Source organism: Danio aesculapii, chromosome 12 (assembly GCF_903798145.1).
Source record: "Danio aesculapii chromosome 12, fDanAes4.1, whole genome shotgun sequence".
NCBI lineage: Eukaryota > Metazoa > Chordata > Actinopteri > Cypriniformes > Danionidae > Danio > Danio aesculapii.
The window spans coordinates 50,554,264-50,579,711 of NC_079446.1; the positions used below are offsets into that span (position 1 = coordinate 50,554,264).

The following is a 25,448-nucleotide window of genomic DNA, read 5'->3' on the forward strand; positions in this document are numbered from 1 at the left end:
GTGTTATTAATGCATTAAAAACAGTCAGGAAAAAGTGTTGTATGTATATTCAGACCTCGAGTCTACATATATGGACATCATTTTTCTCTAAAAGTACATCATATCAAAAGATGACACTTAGATTTTTATTCTAATCAGGTTCCAATAAGCCCAAATAGCAAAGAGAAATAAAAACTGCATGTAGAAAACCACCCTGGGCCTTAAGAGGTGACATAAAAGTAAATTAAGATATGAAAAATCAAGGACTTGTGCAGCTATTAAAACTAAACTAAAATGCAAATTGTGCATTATTAATTTTTTCACTTTTAATTCTGACACACAAACTGAGATGTGAACTCACTTGTAATGTAAACGAGTATTAAAATCTTTAAAGAAATTAAATAAAAACTCCTCATCTTCATCATCACTGATCCCAGAACATTCACTTAAACCTCATTTGTGTGTGAATTGCAAGTGGACAATCCTAAAGACTCTCTTATAGTGTTCATTCATAACTTGCACACTTTAATATGCGAAACCTTCAGATTCAGGACTTTATATGCATTTTTAATTCAGCAGAGACGTCGACTTGTATAATAATAACCCGTATGATCATGCCAAAGACTCTTGTGATGGATTATTGCACTTGTGTGTGTGTGTGTGTGTGTATGTGTGTGTGTGGTTTTGTAGCTTGTGTTTGGGCTGATTTGAGATCAGTGTGTGACTGAGAGCAGCTTTATGTTTTATATTTTACCGCGGTACAATTAATCTTGACTGTGATTCGACTCTAAAAGCTACAAGTGGAATATAAAGGCCATGATGACGGAGCAGACAGGTGTGTGTGTTTATTTGACTTCAGATTTGTTTAGTTGTATAAACAGTGTTATTATGTTGTATTTTTATTGCACCTGTAACAGTAAGCACTTCTGTCTGTGCTCATGCATAGCGTGTGTGTGTGTGTGTGTGGACGACGAGGATCAACCATTCAGTGTTATGATGAAGAAATAAAGCACAGTGTTCTGTTTCTACAATTACAGAGTGTGTTTTCTGTCTATATAACGGTGCTGTATGTCAGTGTTTGACTCTTCTAAAGCATAAAAACACCATCACATGTGTGCAGATATTCAGAAACATGCTCAGTGAACATTCTTGTGTATCTGAGAAACAATGTTGAAGTCAGATATTCTGCTGTGAACATGTGTTTTCTGTGCAGCATGCAACGTCTGTCTTTGTTTTGGTCTCTTTAACCCGCCCAACGCCAGTTTAGCCAATTATATTTCAGCACCCCGGGTTGCCAGATGGAGGAAAACAGCGTATTTCATTCAATCATTCAGTAAAGAAGGCTCTGGAAGCATGCGTCTGTGACTGAAATGCGACCTCTGGTGGACAGTAGCAGACTCTGAAATGAGACAGATTCAGAGTTCCACAAGAGGTTATTAATTAGCAAATAATATAAATATTACAAGTGTAAACATTAGGTTAGCAGGTCACACTGTAACCCCGTGTCCTAACAACACACTTCGTGACGAGATGCACAGTGATGAGCAGTTTGGCTGTTTGCAGCAGACGAAACACGACAGAAATGTAAATACAGCCATTCAGAAGCTCAGAATAGTGCACTCACTGCACTCCAGCCAAATGCTATGGTTTATAATCTAAAAAATACATATTAGACCTCTTTAACATTAATAAATGTAGATGCTGAATCACTGATATGTGTTGGTTTGAAGTGTGGAGTCTCAGTTCTAAAGTTCAGTCTCAAACGGTTTATGTTATTGTGCAGATCTGAGCTGAACTATCTGCTGCTGCTTTCAGTATTTGGTGATAAATGTCCTGTAAAATGGCATTCAGACTCACATTATGAGCATTTAACACTGAATAAAGCACATGAGCTCTACCTGAGCTGATCATTGTCAGTTTTCAGCTGTGAGAAATAGAAGCCGTTTCTAATATATCAGTTCCAGGTGTTGGTTAGAACAAAAGCCTTTTAATAGGGAAAATATTCCTTCTATCGCGTGCCGTTGCTTTAATACAGCACATGATTTAAATATGCCTTTGTTGGTGTCGTCAATCTGGCAACCTGCACTTGCATTTGTTTTGAACCGGTATAGCAACACCTAGTTCAACCACTGGGTGTCAAACTTACATACTGCACCTTTAAAACCATTCATTCATTCAGCTTAGTCCCTTTATTCATCAGGGGTCGCCGCAGTGGAATGAACCGCCAACTATTCCAGCATATGTTTTACACAGCAGATGCCCTTCCAGCCGTAACCTAGTACTGGGAAACACCCATACACACTCATTCACACACACACTCATTCACACTACGACCAGTTTAGTTGATCAATTCCCCTATAGCGCATGTGTTCGGACTGTGGGGGAAACTGGAGCACCCGGAGGAAACCCACACCAACACAGGGAGAACATGCAAACTCCACACAGAAACACCAACTGACCCAGCCGGGACTCGAATTAGTGACTTGTATTATTTGTAATTATTGAGTGTGTGATGTAGTTATATCAGTGCAGTGTGAGTTCAGATATTACTAATTATTAATCACATCATTTAAATGACTTCTAATTACTAATTACTGTGTCTGGAAAGTAGTTTAGTTACTCATTAAGGGATTGAATCAGTTGTCTTAATACTTCTTAATTTCCCAATGAATGTCAACACAGACGATAGAAATCCAACTCTTAATTCTTCACGTTTGGGTCAAGCGTGGACTATTAGATTTATTAAAACATGTAACTGTTATGACACCATGTTCATTATTTATTTACCTGTGGATCTGTGTGTGCGTGCGTGCGTGCGTGCGTGTGTGTGTGTGTGTGTGTGTGTGGGGTATTCAGACACTCATCACTGCTCGTTGCTGAACTCCTGCAGACACACACGCTGATATGTTTTAAAGATGTTAAAGATGCTGCAGGTGACACGCACACACACACACACACACTGCTTCACCTCTGAGTCTTCCTGCGGAGTGTTTTCTGTGTGGCCGAGGACAGCAAACGAGTGTATGCAGGACTGTCCTTCTGCTGGATACATGGGAATATGGTCAGTGTGTGTGTGTGTGTGTGTGTGTGTGTGTGTGTGTGTGTGTGTGTGTGTGTGTGTGTGTGTGTGTGTATATACAGTATATATGTGTGTATCGGTGGCAGTGTCAGTAAGAGTGTATATCTCTTGAGTGTATCTGTGTGTGTGTTTCTGAGTTTATGCATATCTGAAGGTGTGTGTGTCTGTGTGTGTATATCTATGAGTGTATCTCTGATTGTGTGTGTGTAAGTCACTTGAGTAATGAGCCGGATCCTGGTGTGTGTGTGTGTGTGTGTGTGTGTGTGTGTGTGTGTGTGTGTGTGTGTGTGTGTGTGTGTGTGTGTGTGTGTGTGTGTGTGTGTTTATGTGGTTTATGAGGACAGAAATGTCTGTAATGATGACGTGGGTATGACCTTCATTGCAATGTTTTGCTTGTATATGAGCACATGTTTTATGTGTGTGTGTGTGTATACCGTGTCTCTGTGTGTCCTCTCTCTGCGTCTCTCTCTGTCCCGCTGCAGGAGGGTCAGTCGGTCTCTCAGTGGCCACAGGAAGAAGATCTGATGCACTTCCAGAAGAGCCGCTCGCAGCTGAAACACACACAGCAGAGAGAGAGAGACAACATCACACACAGGTGATAGTGTATGAGAGAGACAGTGTGTGTGTCACTGTGTGTGTGAGAGTGAGATAGAGACAGTGTGTGTGAGTGATTGTGTGTGTATGGGTGAGTGAGTGAGAGTGTCTCTGTCTTAATGTGTCAGAGTGTGTGTGTGAGAGAGAGAGCGCGTGTGTGTGTGTGTCACCTGTGCAGTGAGTCTCTCCTGCAGGATCAGGTCCTGATGAGACACAGAGACTCTCTTCATCTGTGAATCGCCCTGGAAGCAGAAGAGCAGCTCTCTGGAGTCCTGAAACAAACACACACACACACGCACATCATGGAGATGTTCATATTGTATCTTTAATGTGTGTTTGAGTGTCTGTACCTGTATGGTTTTGCGCAGGTGTGTGATCTTGTGTGTGTGTAAGAGTCTGCGTGTCAGAAAGCCACGAGCTGCAGCAGTGATACGACACACACACTCCAGCGCATACACACACTCCTCCTGCAACACACACCAGTCAAACTATATTTAAAGGCTCTATTATTAAGACATTTGAATGAATGTTTTGTTTTGCAGCATGAAGAGGAGAGAGAGAGAGAGTTTGATTGACAGCTGTCCATCACTTTATTTCATGTGTTTCACTGTTTAGCTACTGTATCTCAGATTAGATTTTGTGTAAAGTTCTGCACAGAAATAGCAAAAAAATCTCCACAGGTTCTCTCTGGTCCTGCCAATGTGCCTGCTAACTAACAGTTCTGTATAATCCATTCAGAGAAGCAGTATTATTTACATTTATCAGACGACTGCACATGCAGAGGAAATTTATAGATTTATAAATTAACCAGTGACTATATACACTCACCGGCCACTTTATTAGGTACACCTGTCCAACTGCTCTTTAACGCACATTTCTAATCAGCCAATCACATGGCAGCAGCTCAATGCATTTAGGCATGTAGACATGGTCAAGACGATCTGCTGCAGGTCAAAGCGAGCATCAGAATGGGGAAGAAAGGGGATTTAAAGGACGCTGAACGTGGCATGGTTGTTGGTGCCAGACGGGCTGCTCTGAGTATTTCAGAAACTGCTGATCTACTGGGATTTTCACGCACAACCATCTCTAGGGTTTACAGAGAATGGTCCGACAAAGAGGAAATATCCAGTGAGCGGCAGTTCTGTGGGCGCAAATGCCTTGTTGATGCCAGAGGTCAGAGGAGAATGGCCAGACTGGTTCCAGCTGATAGAAAGGCAACAGTAACTCAAATAAGCACTCGTTACAACCGAGGTCTGCAGAAGAGCATCTCTGAACACACAACACGTCCAACCTTGAGGTGGATGGGCTACAGCAGCAGAAGACCACTGCTGTCTCTGAGGAATATTTCCAGTAGCTTGTTGAAGCTATGCCATGAAGGATTAAGGCTGATCTATAGGCAAAGGGGGTCAAACCCGGTACTAGTAAGGTGTACCTAATAAAGTGGCCGGCGAGTGTGGTATGTGTGAAACATTTCATGTTTTAATGCACACTATGTGTTGTTCACCTTTTCTCTGTTTTGTGCAGAGTAGCTCTACTTGTTAACAAAGGAAGGCTATTTATGTTAATCAAATGCTTAGGAATGATAAATACAGGTGAAAGGCAATGCTTGAATCAAATTGACAGAATGAAAAGAGTTTAATTTCTGTTGCTTATGCACTCAAATAATAAAAAATCATATAAATACAACTCTAATGATGTAATTATTAATTAATCACTTTTAGAAGTAACTTACCCAACACTGCTGGAGATGCTGCAACCCCTCAATCTGCTCCACTGTGCACACACACACACACACACACACACACACACACACACTCAATCAAATCAGTAGCCAATCAAAAACAAATATTACTTAAGGGGGCTAATAATATTTACCATAAAATGGCTTTAAAACTGCTTTTTTTCTAGCCGAAATAAAACAAATAAGACTTATTAGAAGTATTAGAGGAAAATACTGTGAGAAATTCCTGAATCTGTTCAACATCATTTGGGAAATATTGGAAATAGAAAAAAGTAATTCACAGAAATACCTCAGGAAGAATTCAATTTAATACTAATAATTTCCAATAATTTCATGCTTGACTGTGCGTGTGTGTGTGTGTGTGTGTGTGTGTGTGTGTGTGTGTGTGTGTGTATATATATATATAAAAAATTATATATATAAAATAAATGAAATAAATGTATATATATGTATATAAATTTATATTATATATATATATATATATATATATATATATATATATATATATATATATATATATATATATATATATATATATATACACATACACACACAGTCAAGCATGAAATTATTGGAAATGTGCATGCATGTGTGTGTTAATATAGGCTGTGTGTTTCTGACCTCTGCTGCTGCTGTGTTCCTCCACCTGAGGTCTGATCAGAGATGGACACGGGTTCTCCACATCATAGGAGCGGTTCAGGACAGGTCTGCGCTTCTCTGCCTCATCACCACTGCTCCTCTGCTTGAGTTTGATTGACAGCTGTCCGTCACTCGTCTCTGAGACTGCTGATGGTGATGATGCTGAGTCTGAGCTGAGCTGTGATTGGCTGAAGAGTCTGCATTTCTCCACCTCATCTCCGCTCCTCCTCTGTTCGAGTTTGATTGACAGCTGTCCATCACCTGTCTCTAAAATTGTGGATGGTGATGATGCTGACTCTGAGCTGAGCTGTGATTGGCTGACGGGTCTGTGTTTCCCCACCTCACCACTGCTCCTCTGATTGAGTTTGATTGACAGCTGTCCGTCACCCATCTCTGAGACTGCCGGTGGTGATGCTGACTCTGGGCTGAGCTGTGATTGGCTGACGGGTCTGTGTTTCCCCACCTCACCACTGCTCCTCTGATTGAGTTTGATTGGCAGCTGTCCGTCACCCATCTCTGAGACTGCCGGTGGTGATGCTGATTCTGGGCTGAGCTGCGATTGGCTGATGGGGCTGGAGATGATGATGCGGTGTGCTCGGGGTCTCCGCTGTGCCGGTGGGCTGCGGCTGACCTGAGGCCCGGGGAATCTGGGTAATGTAGGCATCTGTGTACGAGCCCGTCACACTGAGAGAGAGAGACAGGCTGGAGTCAGCAGAGTCATCAGAGAGGCGCTTCTCCATGCGCTGGTTCAGCAGACGGAGGGTCTCTCTCTTTAGATCAGAGCAGATGGAGGACGAGGAGGAGGAGGAGGACGTCACTGCAGTGGCTGGAGCATCCTGGGGATTATTCAGCTGCAGGAACAACAGCACACAGGTATATATATATACATACACATCTAAACTACATGTCAGCTCCACTAGTGAATTTATCTGCACTTCTGAAGAGGCTGAAATGATCCTGAAGGGGGCGATGCTCACATTCACACTCATTCAAAAGTTGGATTACTCTTGTCTTGAGTGTGTTTGTGAGTACATGTATGTATATTTATGTGAGAGTGTGTAAGAGTGAGCAAGTCAGTGTGTATGTGATTGTAAGTGCACGCACGCGCACACACACACTGACGGTGAGCATACACACGGAGCAGTGGGAAGCTGTTGCTTCCAGTGCCCGGGGAGTAATGAGGGGTTATGATTATGAGTATATGATGTGTTTTAGAACTGTGTGTGTGTGTGTGTGTGTGTGTGTGTGTGTGTGTGTGTGTGTGTGTGTGTGTGTGTGTGATGCTGAACTGACCTGTATGTTGATCAGGACGTCCTGCACACGCTGCAGAAGAGCGTCTGTGTGTCTTCTGTGTCTGTTTCTGTCTCTCTGCACAGCTGTGTGTCTGTGATTCAACATCTGCGCACGCTGATCCACACTCAGCTGACACACACACACGCACAGAAACATACACACAGATAAACACACACAAATAAACAAGCATACACAAATGCAAATACACACATACACACACACACACACACACACACAGAAAAACAAACACAAACGTAAACACAGAATCAAACACATACGCAGCACACACGCACACAGAGAGACACACACACACACAAACACACAGAAATACACACACAAACGCAAACACACACACACACATACAGAGTAAATAGTGTGCATCATGCAGTAACTCTTATATTACAGTAACTCTGCTGTGAGCTGTGTGTGTGTGTGCGTGCGTGCGTGTGTGCGTGTGTGTTTATCAGTTGTCGGCTGCCGGTTTGAGTTTCTCCAATGTTGATTAACAGTCGCTAATCACACACTCCTGTGGTTTAGTGTGTTTCTATGCAACCAGGCGATACGCAACACAAGCATGACACAACACACACACACTGAACACACACACACAGCCACATGTGATGCTCAAAATCATCTATTAACAAATGACTGACTGCTTTATTATTTATCTAGTGTATTAGGCTGTACAGCTCCGTGTATAAAGATTGACTTTATTCTGAGGAGATTAAGAGATGTCTGAAATATTAATAGGAAGATGATGTTTGATTTATGTTAAATCACTTTCTTATTTATTATGTAATCATGTTTAGAGTTTCCTAAAAACTCTAAAAAATATATAATACGCATACAGTACATATATATTTTACATATATACAGTACTTTTAATTTGACATATACAGTACATATATATGTATGCATACGATTTTAGTCAGAAAATAATAAATCTTTGTGAAATCAAATTAGTTTTCCCCCACTCATTAAGTCCATTTGTTTTATCTATTCTCAGTTTTTCCTGATCATTTTGTGTTTATTAATTAATTTATTTAGTAAATAACTGAATTGCTTATTTTTTTTATATTTTTGTTTGGTTCTTTTTATATTTCTAAATACATTTTTATTTGCATTTAATTGTTATGTACTGTTAGATGTATTATGTAATTATTTAATCATGCTTATAAAAGACTCAATTTATATTGTGGGGGAATATATATATATATATATATATATATACACACACACACACACACACACAGTATATATATACACTGTATATACATATATATATATATATATACACACACACAGTATATATATACACTGTGTATATATATATATATATACACTATATATATATATATATATATATATATATATATATATATATATATACAGTGCTCATATATAAGTTCACCCCTCACAAATCTCTCTTTTAAATTCATATTTTTAATAAGAAGCTCTACAATATTATATTTGAGCATATACATTATCTTAGTCAGTACTGAAGCCAAATCTGGAGCTAATCTAATAGAATAACTTACAATAACGGTCCAGAAACTAGTACACCCTTAAGTATATGTTATAGAAAATATTAAATACAAATTTAAAAAAGAGGAAAAATCGAGAGAAGCAAAAACATTGAAAAATTTTGTTGAAATTTTGTGAATTTAATCGCATTATCTTTCAGTTTCTAAATATGTTTGGTGACTAAAATATTATTTTAATAAATATATCTGTTCAATAAATCTGCTTTGTTTAAATACACCAACATACACTTCCTACATTCACTGAGAAATGGAGGAACATGGTCATTTTCAAAATGGGGTGAACTCAATTAAGCTGAGCATTGTATATGTATATATATATATATATATATATATATATATATATATATATATATATATATATATATATATATATATACACAATTTAATTAGAAATATTTTATCTCTGTGATATCAAATTTGTGTTTTTTTGTGTCTATTTTTTATCTATTCTCCGTAGAGTTCTTTATGATATATTGTGTAGCTTTATTTATTTATTGATTTATTCATTCATTTTTTTATTTGTTTAGTAAATAACTGATTTACTTGTTTTTTTTATGTTTTTGTTTGGTTCAATTTTTTTATTATTATTTAAATTTACATATAATTGTTATGTGTTTTTAGATACTTTATTGAATTTTAAACCTTTTTAACTTCAATCAAAAATGTGCTGCTTTTTCAAATTATTTAAAATGAGTTGAAACAACACAATTCTTTAGGGTTTTTTGGGACAACTTAATTTTTTATGTTCAATTCACTTACATGTGTAAAAATAAGTTAACTTAATTGATTTCTGTTGGGGCAGCATTAAGAAACTGTTTGGAACCCAGCATTGTTTACAGTTTATTTTTGTTAATTATCCAATCGTCTTGTTCCTGTGTTTTAGATTAGTCTTGTAGGGGCATAATGTTTATTTTGCGTTAATTTTTAATGTTTATTTGTTTCTCACCACAGGCTCCAGCAGTGTCCTGCCGCTGAAGCGCAGCTGTGAGTTGGACACCAGCGCCCTCTGCGGCGGAGGATAGGAACTGCAGGCGGACAGCAAAGACTGTAGCGTCCTGCTGGAGAACTCCTCATAACTCTCCATTACTCGAGAACAACCCAAACACTGCTGAATAAAACACTTCAGCTCATATTACAGCAATAATCCAGTCACACTACTTTAATTATGATAAGGAGTTGTTCTACTAACTGTAAGGTTACTATCGTAGTATGTGTTGATGTCATGAAGGAGTTGAATCACACTTACCGTTGTTCTGCTGAATTCTCTGCTGAATTCTGGCTTAATACCGTGTTTCCTCACACATTAGCTATAGTTAATCAATCCTTAATTATCACACCTATAAGGTAAGACTGTTTATTTTGTGTTTGGAGAAGTGGCTTCTCTTTCATTCTCCTCGCGCTCCTCTGCTGTTGGAGACGCGTTGCATAGCAACCGTGAGAAGCTCCGCCCATGTCACGTGATTATGCAGCGTTTAGTTTACCCCGTGTGAAGATGACAAGCGAGGATAACACTCAGTGTTGGGCAAACTACTTAAAAACTGTAGTGAGCTAAGCTATTCGTTTTTAAATCGAAGCAACTTAAATGATCATTCATATTTTAGTAAACACTAAAACTGTCAATGAATCATATGAGGCAGACTTGTTCAGTTATTTACTGTTAATAATATTGTACCTAACAGAAACAAATTATAGTATATAACAGCAAAAAATCCAATAAATCCAGCTGTTACACATTTAAAATACTAGAGAAATGTATAGTAAAAGGAAATATTTACGAATAAGCATTAAATTACATTAACTTAAATTGTAGTATCATTAATAACTATCATGAAATATTAGTAATATAGTAATATAATATAATAATATAATATAGTAATATAGAAATAATAGTAATTACCGTAGTATACTTTAGCCTATATATATATATATATATATATATATATATATATATATATATATATATATATATATATATATATATATATATATATATATAAATATATATATATATATATATATATAAATACCACCACGCTACTGACAAATAAAGTTAGTAGCATCGCCCCAACACTGATAACGCTTAAAGATGTACTATAGCACTTTTTGAGAATAAGAGGAGGAATCGATAAAACACCTGCTTTTTGAATGCACATATACCCAAATGTTTTGGTTTGATGTTGAATATCTTGTATTTAAACACGAAAATAAAAATTCAGTTTTCTTGTAAAGAGATTATTTTGATTTACAATAATAATTGTAAAAATTGTTTATTGATTTAATGATAATATATGGGAAGTACTGTGTACACGAACAAAAATGGTCCAATGATAAGCCTAATATTTATTTGTTTAAAATTGATCTTAAGCATTATTTGAAACCCTAGACACAACAATATAAGAATATAAGAATATATGCAAGTTTGGATCCTTTTCTTTTGCAATATTTTTTTTTTAATTTCTATATCTATTCTATTCTATACCTGTAATTTTATTTTACATTTTTTTGTTTTTTTTACTGAATTGTTTCTTTGATGTGAAGAAAATGTAAGCATTGTTTTCCTCATTTTTTGTATGCTATTGTTCTTGTTATGCAATTAAAAAAATAAATAAAGATGTACTGTCAAAATCAACGAATATTAACCTTTTTTAACAAATGTATTTATTTGTCTATAGTAAATGTACTCATCAAAATCTCTTTGTTTTTGAAAGAGAGCTTCAGCAGCACATTCAAACAAGTTCATCTTTCAAGAATCTTAAAGCAGGTAAAACGTGTGATTTAATATATTTTTATATTTAGAGATTTTGCTCCATATTGACATGATAGCATCACACAGTTGCTGCAGATTTGTCGGCTGCACATCCATGTTGCCAATCTCCCGTTCCACCACATCCCAAAGGTGCTCTATTGGATTGAGCTCTGGTGACTGTGGAGGCCATTTGTGTACAGTGAACTCATTGTCGTGTTCAAGAAACCAGTCTGAGATGATTGGAGCTTTATGACATGGTGCGTTATCCTGCTGGAAGTAGCCAAGAGAAGATGGAGACACTGTGCTCATAAAGGGATGGACATGGTCAGCAACCCGGTGTGGTCTTCTGCTGCTGTAGCCCATCCGCCTCAAGGTTGGACGTGTTGTGTGTTAGAGATGCTCTTCTGCAGACCTCGGTTGTAACGAGTGCTTATTTGAGTTACTGTTGCCTTTCTATCAGCTGGAACTGGATATTTCTATCCGCTCACTGGATATTTCCTCTTTGTCGGACCATTCTCTGTAAACCCTAGAGTTGGTTGTGTGTGAAAATCCCAGTAGATCAACAGTTTCTGAAATACTCAGAGCAGCCCGTCTGGCACCAACAACCATGCCACGTTCAAAGTCTCTTAAATCCCCTTTCTTCCCCATTCTGATGCTCGCTTTGAACTGCAGCAGATCCTCTTGACCATGTCTACATGCCTAAATGCAGTGAGCTGCTGCCATGTGATTGACTGACTAGACATTTGCGTTAAAGAGCAGTTAGACAGGTGTACCTAATAAAGTGGCCGGTGAGTGTAAATGTTTGTATGTATGATGTTTATTGCATTCTTTTCTGTTTACCCTGTGGTGTCTTGGTATTTTAAAAAGTCTAAAAATTAGGGACCTCTTTCACAAATAGATCACTGTACGTTGTTTCTATTAAATAATTTGAACAATACCTTTCATTTATCCAGCTGTCTTAGAACAAAAACTCTCCAAAATGTATGAAGTAATTGTTTTGCTTTTTCAGTGCACTTGTATTATTTTTCTTTGATTGTGAAGGTCTATCATTTCGTTTCTAATGGTTATATTACAACTTTTATAAAAATGTTGTTCTGAAAATATTTTTAGGAGTTTTATACCGTCGTTGAAGTGAGCGCCGGTGTGCAGTGACGTCACGGAAGCGCTATAAAATGCGGCGGCGCGCATTGTGAGCGCGCAGACGCACAGCGGGACCTGAGAGAGAGCATCAGCCGAAGATGACGATGATGATGGAGATGCAGTATAATAATAATAACAATGGTTATGGAGTGGAAGAGTACATGATCCAGGAGGATGAGTGGGACAGAGACCTGCTGCTGGACCCCGCCTGGGAGAAACAGCAGAGGAAGGTCAGATACTCTTAGTTCATCATCAATTCATGACACATTTTCTATTTTTAATAATTCATTTAAACTTGTATTTTTATGATCTCGTTTTTATTCACTTAGTAAAGTTCTGTACTGTTTGTTAGTTAATGCAAATGAGTTGTATGGCAAACGGTACTATATCGCTAGTAGAACAGATCGCTACAAGTACTGAAATTATGATTATTTATAACATAACACATTTGTAGTGTAATATAATGATTTACTACTTAAATTAGTTTATATACATTTTTTTCTGAAAAAAAAAGATTTAAATGACAAATGTTAAAATAATAAACCTCCACACTACACAAGTGCATAATGCACAGATGAGCAAGCAATGAATTTAATCATTTATTTATTACAGTGTTGTCCATTTTTAATTATTCACTTAAAGTTGTATTCTTTAATCTTGTTTTTATGCACTAAGTAAAGTTCTGTACTGTTTATTAATTAATGCAAATGAGTTGCATGGCAAACACTGCACTCCTGTACAGAAGAATAGAATAGATAGTAGAATAAATAGTTTGCATTAGTAGTATAAACTATCTAGTAATGTCTATTTATTTATAACATACCACATGTCTAGTGTAATATAATGAATTACTACTGATATTTATGTACATATTAACTGATTTACTGAACAAAAGATTTAAATGACAAATTAATCAGTAAATAAATGTTAAAATAATAAATCTCCACACTAGATATTGCATTACAAGTACATAAAGTACAGATGAGGACGCAAGGTGAGTTTAATCATTTATTTATTATGTCTTTGATCTATTTTTAATCATTCACTCAAACTTGTTCTTTATAATCTCATTTTATTCACTTATTAAAGTTCTGTACTGTTTATTAGTTAATGCAAATGAGTTGCATGACGAACACTGTACTAGTGTATCGCTAAAATATTAATATTTCAGATGCGTTAGCTTTAATTCAAAAAGCAAATCACACAAATATTGACTGAACAAAATAAAAGTGCAGAATAAAATTAAAGAAATAATTTACACAAATTTAGCAAAAACAACAAATACACTCACAATCATTTTATGTTTATTTATAACAACACATTTCTAGTGTACTATAATGAATTACCACTGATATTTGCTTAAGTGTGTGTGTGAGTGAGTGAGTGAGTGAGTGAGTGAGTGAGTGGGTTTGTGTGTGTGCGTCTGGGTCTCTGTGTCTGTGTGTGTGTTCTCGTCCTCCAACAATAGCTATGAGTGTATTGTGGGAGCTGTGGACAGATGCTGATGGTGATGCTCTAATTTTATCTGCAGTGTTCAGTGCTTCAGTTCTCTCACTAATCCTCTGTCCTTGATGCCGCATTCATGTGTCACACACACTCAAAAACTCGCTCACCTGTGCTTTAACGCTCGACTCTTCACTGAGATACTCCTTCAAAGGGTCAGTTCACACAAAAATTTTAATTCTCTCAGTATTTACTCTCTCTCAAGTGGTTACAAACCTTAATGAGTTTCTATATTTTGTTAAACACAAAAGAAGATATTTTGAAGAATGATGAAAAACAGTAACTATTGACTTCCATAGGGTTCCTTTATTTTTTTCATTTTTGTGTGAACTGTCCCTTTAAATGGTTCTAAATATTCATTAGTTTCTTCTGATTGAACACAAAAGAAGATATTTTGAAGAATGCTGTAAAGCTGTAACCATTGACTTTCACAGAAGGGAAAATGTTGAGTTAAAGGGTCAGTTCACACAAAAAAATTAATTTACTCACTATTAACTCTTAATCAAATGGTTATAATGCTTTATGAGTTCCTACATTCTGTTGAACACAAAAGAAGATATTTTGAAGAATGATGAAAAACAGTAACCATTGACTGCCATAGTAGGAAAACAAATACAATGGCAGTCAATGGTTACAGATTTCTTTTTTAAAGGGTCAGTTCACACAAAAATGAAAATTCACTCTGTATTTACTCTCCCTCAAGTGGTTATAAACCTTAATGAGTTTCTTAGTTCTGGTGAACACAAAAGAAGGTATTTTGAAGAATGCTGAAAAACAGTAACCATTGACTTTCATAGTTGAAAAAACAAATATTATGGAAGTCAATAGTTACAGATTTCCAGCATTCTTCAAAATATCTTCCTTTGTGTTCTTCAGGAGAACAAAACTAATAAAAGTCTTAAAAGGAGAGTAAACAATGACAGATTAAAAAAAGAAAGATTTATAACCCTTAAAGTGGTTATAAATCTTTGAGTTTCTTAGTTCTGGTGAGGACAAAAGAAGATATTTTGAAGAATGCTGAAAAACAGTAACCATTGACTTCCATAGTTGGAAAAACAAATATTATGGAAGTCAATGGTTACAGATGTCCTTTTTTCATTTTTGGGTGTACTGTCCCTTTAAGTGGTTATAAACCTTTATGAGTTTCTTTATTCTGTTGAACACAAAAGAAGATATTTTGAAGAATGAGGAAAACCTGTAAGCATTATCTCTTTAGTGACGTCTTCTGAACTGTGATCTCTCAATGTTAACATTACTAATAACGTTCATTCAGAGTTATGGACTATTTGATTAATTTAACAATTTTATATATATATAATATATAAATAATTATATTTAAATAATAATAATTATATAATTATATAATATATAATATTTATTTTAGTTTGACTTATTTAAAAAAATGTAAACGTAAATGTAAAAACTGCTGTGGTCAATATTATTAGCTCCTTCAGCAATATTAGTTTTGGATTGTCTCCAGAATAAACCACTGTTATACAATGACTTGCCTAATTACCCTAACTTTACCCTAATTACCCTAGTTAAGCCTTTAAATGTCACTTTAAGCTGAATACTAGTGTCTTGTACAATATTATACCATCATCATCATGGCAAAGACAATAGAAATTACAGTTTTTTACAATGGATATGACAGTTTTTTCAATACATTTAATAATTAATAAACTCTTAACGCAGCAACACACCTAAAACACACAATTGTCAAAACAGTTAATTTGATGCTCAAAATCACACACTGTAAACTAAACGCCAACACTAATGTTCAAACTACAATAATAAACTCACACAACACCATGACTAACAAAACACTACACACATGTTTCAATAGCAAATAATTAACCTAAACACTAACACATGTTCTCCTCCAACAGGAACATTTAGTCCATCAGAACACACTGACAATAAAAACACTCTGATCAGCTGAACTGACAGAGACTGCAGTATCTTATGTGTCAGCTCTGCCCTTATATTTAGTGTTGGGTTTAGTAAATGCATCAATTTGTTTCTTTTGCTGCAGAAATTCAATACAAAAAATGATCGACCATCTCAGAGGAGCTTTATATAATGTCCATGTTTGTGTTTATGTGAAAAAAATACAGACACAGAATTGCTGCAGTACAGACTTTATTTGCAAAAGGACATCACTGTGAGATATACAAACAGAAAAAGCATCACAACTATAATAAAAAAACAAAGTAATTTTCTATTCTGCCCTGTCTTCTGCATTTGCCGGCTTCTTAATCTCTGGCCCGGCACGGTAACTGTGGCCCTTTGGCCTAATATGTTTCTCCTACGCCGACGCCTTTTCGCCAAGCTGAAGCCAGCCTCGTCAACATTGATCATTTCATGTGGGACTTGATTGGCCTCCAACTCCATGACTCTCTGAAAGTAATTAGACACAGTGTATGTAAATACTGTACTGTATATCTACTGTATGCACTAATGCACTCCAGGTTTATAGAGTAGTTTACTGCAAAACACACTGTGTATAGTACAGTAATGTCTGTATTGCATAAGCTTACCTGGATGCATTGGTGACGGAGTTCTTTGATGCGCTCGCTGTTCCTTTCAAAAACCTCAAGAGTCCTCTTTTAGAACAGATGATTACGTGATTGGAAATCAGTGTGGTTCCTAGATGGGAATCAGCTGTGATATATATATATATATATACATATACATAAACATAACTGCAATAAACTGTTTCTTATTGGCAAAGGAATAAAATACAGGGAGCATATTTGTGTTTCAATTGACAATATGAGCAGCTGCTCTCTTTGACTTTAGCCTATATCAGTTCTGTTTTGTATCTGTTCTGACTTACCATGTGAAAGCATTTGTAAATCTGACTGTAACATGACATTGTTTTGGTCTTGGTTGAGTTTGTGTGTAAAAGAAATTCAAGCATTTTAAATTAGTATTAACTGGGTGAATTTTGTGTCAAAGCAACAAGAAATGTGTTAATTGTATAGCCTACAAAGGTGGATGTTGTACTAACCGTGTTAAGAGTTTAGGAAACTTGTTAAATGTATTGAAAAAACCATCATAGCCATAGTAAAAAACTGTAATAAAAATAAAAATAAAAGTAATCTTCTGTATTCAGCCACATGTTCTCATCCACATCACACCTGATATTTTCTCTGGCAAGGCATCATGGGTAGAATTCTCTTGTTGTTCCTTTTCCACACAAGATCAGCCCAAAGAGTCCTCTTTTAGAACACGCATATGATCATGAGAGTGGTTCCTGGATGGGAATCTGCTGTGATTTATGTAATTGCATAACTGCAATACGCTGTCTCTCATTGGCAATGGAGTAAAATACAGTGAGCATATTTGTGTTTCAGTTCACAGTATGAACAGCTGCTCACTTTGACTTTAGCCTATATACACTGAAAAAAATTATTCAAAGATGATTCCTTGGATTTACTCAATTTTTTTACGTTAAGTGGTTGCAAACAAGTGGTTGAACATTGCTCAATTTAATTTGTTTGTTTAAATTCAACATAAATCAATTGTTTGCAACAGTTTTGCATGCAACACCTTTTTCAGTATACTGTAAGTTCTGTTTAGTATCTGTTCTGACACACTGTGAAATCATTTGTAAATCTGACTGTAACATTACATTGTTTTGGTCTTGGTTGAGTTTGTGTGTAAAAGAAGTAGCATTTTTAATTAGTATTAACTGGATGAATTTTGTGTCAAAGCAACAAGAAATGTGTTAATTGTATAGCCTACAAAGGTGGATGTTGTGCTAACCGTGTTAAGAGTTTAGGAAACTTGTTAAATGTATTGAACAAACCGTCATAGCCATAGTAAAAAACTGTAGTTATTAGAAATGATTAAAACTATTATAATACGTTGAATTTTCTCTGCTAAACAGCTCTTGGGGAATATTTGTAAAAGAATGAAAATTTTACAGGATGGCTAATATGATCATTTTGAACTGTAGGTGAAAGGTTTTACACAGTGAAAGTTTTTTGTAATCTCCATATCCATATTTCAGCATCTGACAGAGAGATGTGATGAAATGTGACACGTGTTTCTGTAGTGTCGTGTCTGTGCTAATAGAGATGAATCTGAGCTGAAAACATCCTCAACTCCAGCTGATGTACATTAATTCATTCATTTTCCTTCAGCTTAGTCACTTATTCATCAGGGGTCACCACAGTGGAATGAACCGCCAACTATTCCAACATATGTTTTAGGCAGCGGATGCCCTTCCAGCTGCAACCCAGTACTGAGAAACACCCATACACACTCATTCACACACACACACTCATACACTACAGCCTATGTAGTTGGCTCTGAGCACTGTAGTATTTGCTATAGTGTTTAGCTACACCAGCGAGATCACCAACCCCTCTGAGTGTGTCCTTGATTAGATTTTGTGGTCATGTTTTGTCCTTGTGTTTGTGTCGTATGCTGACCTGTGGCCTGTCCTGCATCAGCTGTGCTTCTCTGGATGTGATGTGCTGGTTTGTGCATGCGATTAATCTCAACGCCTCGCTGTTTCTCTGAAGCCATGGCCGTGAATGTGTGATGAAATGCAACGCTGATGCCAAACTGTGTCTGTCATCGGCTGTCACTGCACTTTATAGGTTCTCTCGTATTTCAGAGCACGTGTGATTTATGAGCGAACAGACCCTGCTGTCATTGACAGGACATTGTGTGCTCGGCTGCCTTTTGTTTTGATCTTGAGCGTTAAATCAATCTTTCCTCAGGTGTCTGTCTTCACAAAACACTCAGACTTGTGTTGAGATTTCAGATGCTTTCATTTTCTAGCTCTTTATACAATAAATACATTGGGATGAAACAATTCAGTTTGATTCACAATTGGTATTAAATTTGAGAATTGCTGTTTGTAATGTAGAGATAACATTGCCTGAATGTTAACTAAAGTTCCCGCTTGCTGTCTGAATGCATATGATATATGATTTCTCTTTATATCTTTTCTGTGGCATTGCTAGCATGTTTTAACATGTTACTAGCACGTTTTTGCATTTTTATACCATGTTTAGCATGTTATCGGCACGTTTTGACATTTTTATACCATGTTTTAGCATGTTAGCAGCACTTTTTGGCATTTTATACCATGTTTTAGTATGTTATCGGCACGTTTTGACATTTTTATACCATGTTTTAGCATGTTAGCAGCACTTTTTGGCATTTTATACCATGTTTTAGCATGTTAGCAGCACTTTACGGCAATTTATACCATGTTTTAGCATGTTAACAGCACTTTTTGGTATTTTATACCATGTTTTAGCATGTTATTGACACGTTTGAACATTTTATACCATGTTTAGCATGTTAACAGCACTTTTTTGGCATTTTATACCATGTTTTAGTATATTATCAGCATGCTTTAGCATTTTTGTACCATGTTTTAGCATGTTAACAGCATGTTTTGACATTTTATACCATGTTTTAGCATGTTACCAGCACGTTTTGAAATTTTATTCCATGTTTTAACATGTTATCAGCACATTTTGCCATTTTTAAACCATATTTTAGCATGTTACCAGCACACTTTTGCATTTTTATACCATGTTTTAGCATGTTATCAGAACGCTTTGACATATTGTACCACGTTTTAGCTTGTTAACAACATGTTTTGACATTTCATACCATGTTTTAGCATGCTATCAGCAAGTTTTGCCATTTTTATACCATGTTTTATCATGTTATCAGCAGCTTTTGACATTTTGTACCACATTTTAGCTTGTTAACAACATGTTTTGACATTTTACTCCATGTTTTAGCATGTTATGAGCAAGTTTTGGTTTTTTTATATCATATTTTAACATATCAGCACATTTTGACATTTTTATAGCATGTTTTAGCATGTTACTAGTACTTATTTTGTCATTTGCACATGCTCCGTTTATATTTTAGCATGTTGATAATATATTTAAACATGTTTTCAGCTTGTATGTTTACCATGTTGACTGTATATTTTAACATGTCTTAGCATGTTTTAATTTGTTGTTTATGATTTATGAACATAATTTAACATTTAATAAGAATATTAGCATGTTTTGACATGTTACTGTATAGCATGTCAGCATGTGTATAGCATATTTAAACACTGTGTTAATACAACATAGTAACATAAACAAATTTCCCAATACTGTAGTTTTTTACAACTATAGGGTGTATTGTACTACAATAGACCACACTTTACTGTAGTAAATAGTAAATAAGTATACTGCAAATTTGAATACAGTTTATCAGTTCACTATAGTTAGTACTACAGTATGCTGGAGCATTCAATAACAAAGTTGTAAGTATTATAAAATATACAGTATTATACACTTTACTATAGTAAAAAATACTATGCTATAAATTACTAGAGGATTGTTTCAGAAAGGGAAAAGTTGACTGTTTAAAAAGCATTCAGGAATATGTTTGTGTTTTTAAATTTATGATTATCAGACAGCACATGTTTTTGTCGTGTGTGTGTGTGTGTGTGCGTGTGTGTGCGTGTGTCAGACGTTCACGGCCTGGTGTAACTCTCATCTGCGTAAAGCGGGGACGCAGATCGAGAACATTGAGGAGGATTTCCGTAATGGCCTGAAGCTGATGCTGCTGCTGGAGCTCATCTCAGGTACATGAGCTCTCGCTTCACTTTCTGCAGTGAAAAAATACTATAGTAATTTATAGTCAACACTGTAGTGTTTTTTTCAACCATACTATTGTGAAGTACTTGAGTTAATCTGTTGTGGTGATTCTACAGTTGCTATGGTAACACAACAACCATAGTAATATAAACAGATGAGCTATAGGGTATATTATATTACAATACACAACAGTTTACTGTAGTAAAAACTAAAGTACACCACAGTATTTATTACAGTTGATCAGTTCACTAATACTACAGTATGCTGGAGCATTTATTTAAAAGGTGTTGTAAATACAATTATATACACAGTATATTACACTTTACTATAGTGTGGTTAAAAACAATACAGTATTTATTCTACTATACTGAAGTATTTTTTCATGTGGGATTTTCTGTCCTCCAGGTGAAAGACTTGCCAAGCCTGACCGAGGGAAGATGCGCTTTCACAAAATAGCCAATGTGAACAAAGCTCTGGACTACATCACCAGTAAAGGAGTCAAGCTGGTGTCCATCGGTGCTGAGGGTGAGAGACGCTCTACTGTACACAGATCAGACATGCAGAACTCTGTTTCAGAAGCTCCATATGAAGAAATACTATGGTTATTGTGTTTTTGAATCATACTATAGTGAAGTGTATTACAACAATACGTATTACAGTACTTACAACACTTTGTTAATGAATGCTCCAGCATACTGTAGTATTAATGAACTGATAAACTTAAATACTGTGCTATAATTTAGTTTTACTACAGTAAACTGTGGTGTATTGTAGTATAATATACCCTATAGTTGTAGAAAAGTACAGTATTGGCTCATCTGTTCATATTACTGTAGTTGTTGTGTTTCCATAGCAACTGTAGAATCACCACAACAGATCAATTACTGTAATTGTTGTGTTTGCATAGCAACTGTAGAATCACCACAACAGATCAATTACTGTAGTTGTTGTGTTTGCATAGCAACTGTAGAATCACCACAACAGATCAATTACTGTAGTTGTTGTGGTACCATAGCAACTGCAGAATCACCACAACAGATCAATTACTGTAGTTGTTGTGTTACCATAGCAACTGTGGAATCACCACAACAGATTAATTACTGTAGTTGTTGTGGTACCATAGCAACTGCAGAATCACCACAACAGATCAATTACTGTAGTTGTTGTGTTACCATAGCAACTGTGGAATCACCACAACAGATTAATTACTGTAGTTGTTGTGGTACCATAGCAACTGCAGAATCACCACAACAGATTAATTACTGTAGTTGTTGTGGTACCATAGCAACTGCAGAATCACCACAACAGATCAATTACTGTAGTTGTTGTGTTTCCATAGCAACTGTAGAATCACCACAACAGATCAATTACTGTAGTTGTTGTGGTACCATAGCAACTGCAGAATCACCACAACAGATCAATTACTGTAATTGTTGTGTTTGCATAGCAACTGTAGAATCACCACAACAGATCAATTACTGTAGTTGTTGTGGTACCATAGCAACTGCAGAATCACCACAACAGATCAATTACTGTAGTTGTTGTGTTACCATAGCAACTGTGGAATCACCACAACAGATTAATTACTGTAGTTGTTGTGGTACCATAGCAACTGCAGAATCACCACAACAGATCAATTATTGTAGTTGTTGTGTTACCATAGCAACTGCAGAATCACCACAACAGATCAATTATTGTAGTTGTTGTGTTACCATAGCAACTGTAGAATCACCACAACAGATAAATTACTGTAGTTGTTGTGTTACCATAGCAACTATAGAATCACCACAACAGATCAATTACTGTAGTGGTTGTGTTACCATAGCAACTGTAGAATCACCACAACAGATCAATTACTGTAGTGGTTGTGTTACCATAGCAACTGTAGAATCACCACAACAGATCAATTACTGTAGTTGTTGTGTTACCATAGCAACTGTAGAATCACCACAACAGATCAATTACTGTAGTTGTCGTGTTACCATAGCAACTGTAGAATCACCACAACAGATCAATTACTGTAGTTGTCGTGTTACCATAGCAACTGTAGAATCACCACAACAGATCAATTACTATAGTTGTCGTGTTACCATAGCAACTGTAGAATCATCACAACAGATCAATTACTATAGTTGTCGTGTTACCATAGCAACTGTAGAATCACCACAACAGATCAATTACTGTAGTTGTTGTGTTTCCATAGCAACTGTAGAATCACCACAACAGATCAATTACTGTAGTTGTTGTGGTACCATAGCAACTGTAGAATCACCACAACAGATCAATTACTGTAGTTGTTGTGGTACCATAGCAACTGTAGAATCACCACAACAGATCAATTACTGTAGTTGTTGTGGTACCATAGCAACTGTAGAATCACCACAACAGATCAATTACTGTAGTTGTTGTGGTACCATAGCAACTGTAGAATCACCACAACAGATCAATTACTATAGTTGTCGTGTTACCATAGCAACTGTAGAATCACCACAACAGATCAATTACTGTAGTTGTCGTGTTACCATAGCAACTGTAGAATCACCACAACAGATAAATTACTGTAGTTGTCGTGTTACCATAGCAACTGTAGAATCACCACAACAGATCAATTACTGTAGTTGTCGTGTTACCATAGCAACTGTAGAATCACCACAACAGATAAATTACTGTAGTTGTCGTGTTACCATAGCAACTGTAGAATCATCATAACAGATCAATTCAGGTTTTTTATTACAGTATGGTTCAACACACTACCGTGTTTCCTATTATTTACTGTAGTATTTTTTCATATGTTCATTTAGTCAATATTTGACTGTAGCAGCTATTTATCCTAACGTGTCTTGGACGTAAAAGTTAAATAAATACATTGGATTAAGAATGACACAATGTAACGGATACAAATAAACAACATAGTAGCATGTTTTAATATAATGCTAGAATGCTAGTTGCATGTTTAGCATGTTGGCTGCATGTTTTAACATACTGCTGTGTTTTAGCATGTTTAGAAGATTATTGGTTCAGAATTTTGTTAGTAAGAGAGTTGCACATTTTATTAAGTCATGTTTTAGTACCGCATGTTGTTAAACCTTGCTAGCCTGATTTAGCTATTTGCTATTATGTTTTAGCATGTTAGTATTGGCAAATTGCATGTTAAACTCACAGTGTCATGCAGTTCTGAAGTGTGTGTGTGCGTGTGTGCGTGTGCGTGTGTGTGTGTGTGCGTGCGTGTGTGTGTGCGCGTGTGTGTGTGTGTGTGTGTGTGTGTGTGTGTGTGTGTGCGTGTGTGTGTGCGTGTGTGTGCGTGTGTGTGTGTGTGTGTGTGTGTGTGTGTGTGTGTGTGTGTGTGTGTGTGATCCTCAGAGATTGTGGATGGGAATGTAAAGATGACTTTGGGAATGATCTGGACCATCATCCTCCGCTTCGCCATCCAGGACATCTCAGTGGAAGGTAAGATATACACACACTGACACACACACACATATACACATGCACATAGTACACATTCACACACCTACATTTGCATATATAAAAACACAAATACATACACACATGTAAACAGACACTCACACTTACACACACACACACACACACACACACACACACACGCAAACTTGCACAAACACTCACAAAAACACACATGCTCACACTTGTATAAACGTGTGTGTGTGTGTACATGTGTGTGCATGCATGTGTGTTTGTGTGCTTGCGTACCTGTGTTTGTGTGTGTGTGTGTGCATATGCGCATGTGTGCGTGTGTGTGTGTGTGTGTGTGTGTGTGTGTGTGTATATGCGTGTATGTATGTGCGTGTGTGTGTGTGTGTGTGTGTGTGTGTGTATATCAGAAACGTCCGCTAAAGAGGGTCTCCTGCTGTGGTGTCAGAGGAAAACGGCTCCGTACAGAAACGTGAACGTGCAGAACTTCCACTGCAGGTACACACTCATACATGCTCTGTGTGTTTGCTGAGATGAAGATGAAGATGATGATGATGATGAAGATGAATACGACGGTGTGTGTGTGTGTGTTTAAAGCTGTGTGTTTGCTCTCTCAGCTGGAAGGACGGTCTGGCGTTCTGTGCGCTGATTCACAGACACAGACCGGATCTGATCGACTTCTCCAAACTCAACAAGGTCTCTGTGCTCCTGCATGAGCTCCAGACTAACTAAACATACAATAATCTAATATGTGAGTGGCACGGTGGCGCAGTGGTTAGCACTGTGGCCTCACAGCAGGAAGGTCGCTGGTTCGAGTCCCGGCTGGGTCTCGAGAGACTCAACAAGGTCTCTGAGCTCCTGCATGAGCTCCAGACTAACTAAACACAATTATAAGAATTGGCTGGGCCGGCTGGGTCAGTGTCTGTTTCTGTGTGGAGTTTGCATGTTCTCCCTGTGTTGGTGTGAGTTTCCTCCGGGTGCTCCGGTTTCCCCCACAGTCCAAACACATGTGCTATAGGAGAACTGATCAACTAAATTGGCCGTAGTGTATGTGTAAATGAGTGTATGAGTGTTTCCCAGTACTGGGTTGCAGCTGGAAGGGCATCCGCTGTGTAACACATAT

At 36.7% G+C, this 25,448-nt stretch overlaps 2 protein-coding genes and 1 long non-coding RNA gene across 4 annotated transcripts in view; 1 reads left to right on the forward strand and 2 right to left on the reverse strand.

Annotated features, from left to right (window-relative positions):
* Positions 1 to 2,945: 2,945 nt before the first annotated feature.
* On the reverse strand, positions 2,946 to 3,904 carry LOC130238275 (uncharacterized). 2 transcript variants are annotated; one of them, XR_008838624.1, is made up of 3 exons: positions 3,823 to 3,904; positions 3,493 to 3,609; positions 2,946 to 3,018 (listed from the first exon to the last, which is right to left on the reverse strand). It is a non-coding gene; the product is annotated as an uncharacterized LOC130238275 (long non-coding RNA). The 2 variants fall into 2 exon arrangements; XR_008838623.1 differs by having other exon boundaries at positions 2,951 to 3,021.
* A 2,625-nt stretch (positions 3,905 to 6,529) lies between these two features.
* LOC130238033 (uncharacterized) lies at positions 6,530 to 9,971 on the reverse strand. The gene is made up of 3 exons (XM_056468913.1): positions 9,816 to 9,971; positions 7,326 to 7,454; positions 6,530 to 6,883 (listed from the first exon to the last, which is right to left on the reverse strand). The coding sequence occupies exons 1-3, from the start codon at positions 9,951 to 9,953 to the stop codon at positions 6,539 to 6,541; spliced, it is 612 nt and encodes a 203-aa protein (XP_056324888.1). The 5' UTR covers positions 9,954 to 9,971; the 3' UTR covers positions 6,530 to 6,538.
* Positions 9,972 to 12,821: 2,850 nt separating this feature from the next.
* LOC130238032 (alpha-actinin-2-like) overlaps positions 12,822 to 25,448 on the forward strand; it is a 39,530-nt gene continuing 26,903 nt past the window's right edge. Inside the window, exons 1-6 of the mRNA XM_056468912.1 lie at positions 12,822 to 12,985; positions 20,766 to 20,880; positions 21,299 to 21,418; positions 24,254 to 24,340; positions 24,736 to 24,823; positions 24,943 to 25,021. Coding sequence (XP_056324887.1) covers positions 12,854 to 12,985; positions 20,766 to 20,880; positions 21,299 to 21,418; positions 24,254 to 24,340; positions 24,736 to 24,823; positions 24,943 to 25,021 — 621 coding nt within the window. The 5' untranslated portion in view covers positions 12,822 to 12,853. The remainder of the gene's footprint in view (positions 12,986 to 20,765; positions 20,881 to 21,298; positions 21,419 to 24,253; positions 24,341 to 24,735; positions 24,824 to 24,942; positions 25,022 to 25,448) is intronic.

Coding starts and splice junctions, on each gene's coding strand:
- LOC130238033 (XM_056468913.1), bottom strand. CDS start 9,953: ATGGAGAGTTATGAGGAGTTCTCCAGCAGGACGCTACAGTCTTTGCTG. Junction 7,455..9,815: donor GGACACTGCTGGAGCCTGTG/GTGAGAAACAAA, acceptor TGTGTGTGTCAG/CTGAGTGTGGATCAGCGTGC. Junction 6,884..7,325: donor ACGTCCTGATCAACATACAG/GTCAGTTCAGCA, acceptor TTGTTCCTGCAG/CTGAATAATCCCCAGGATGC.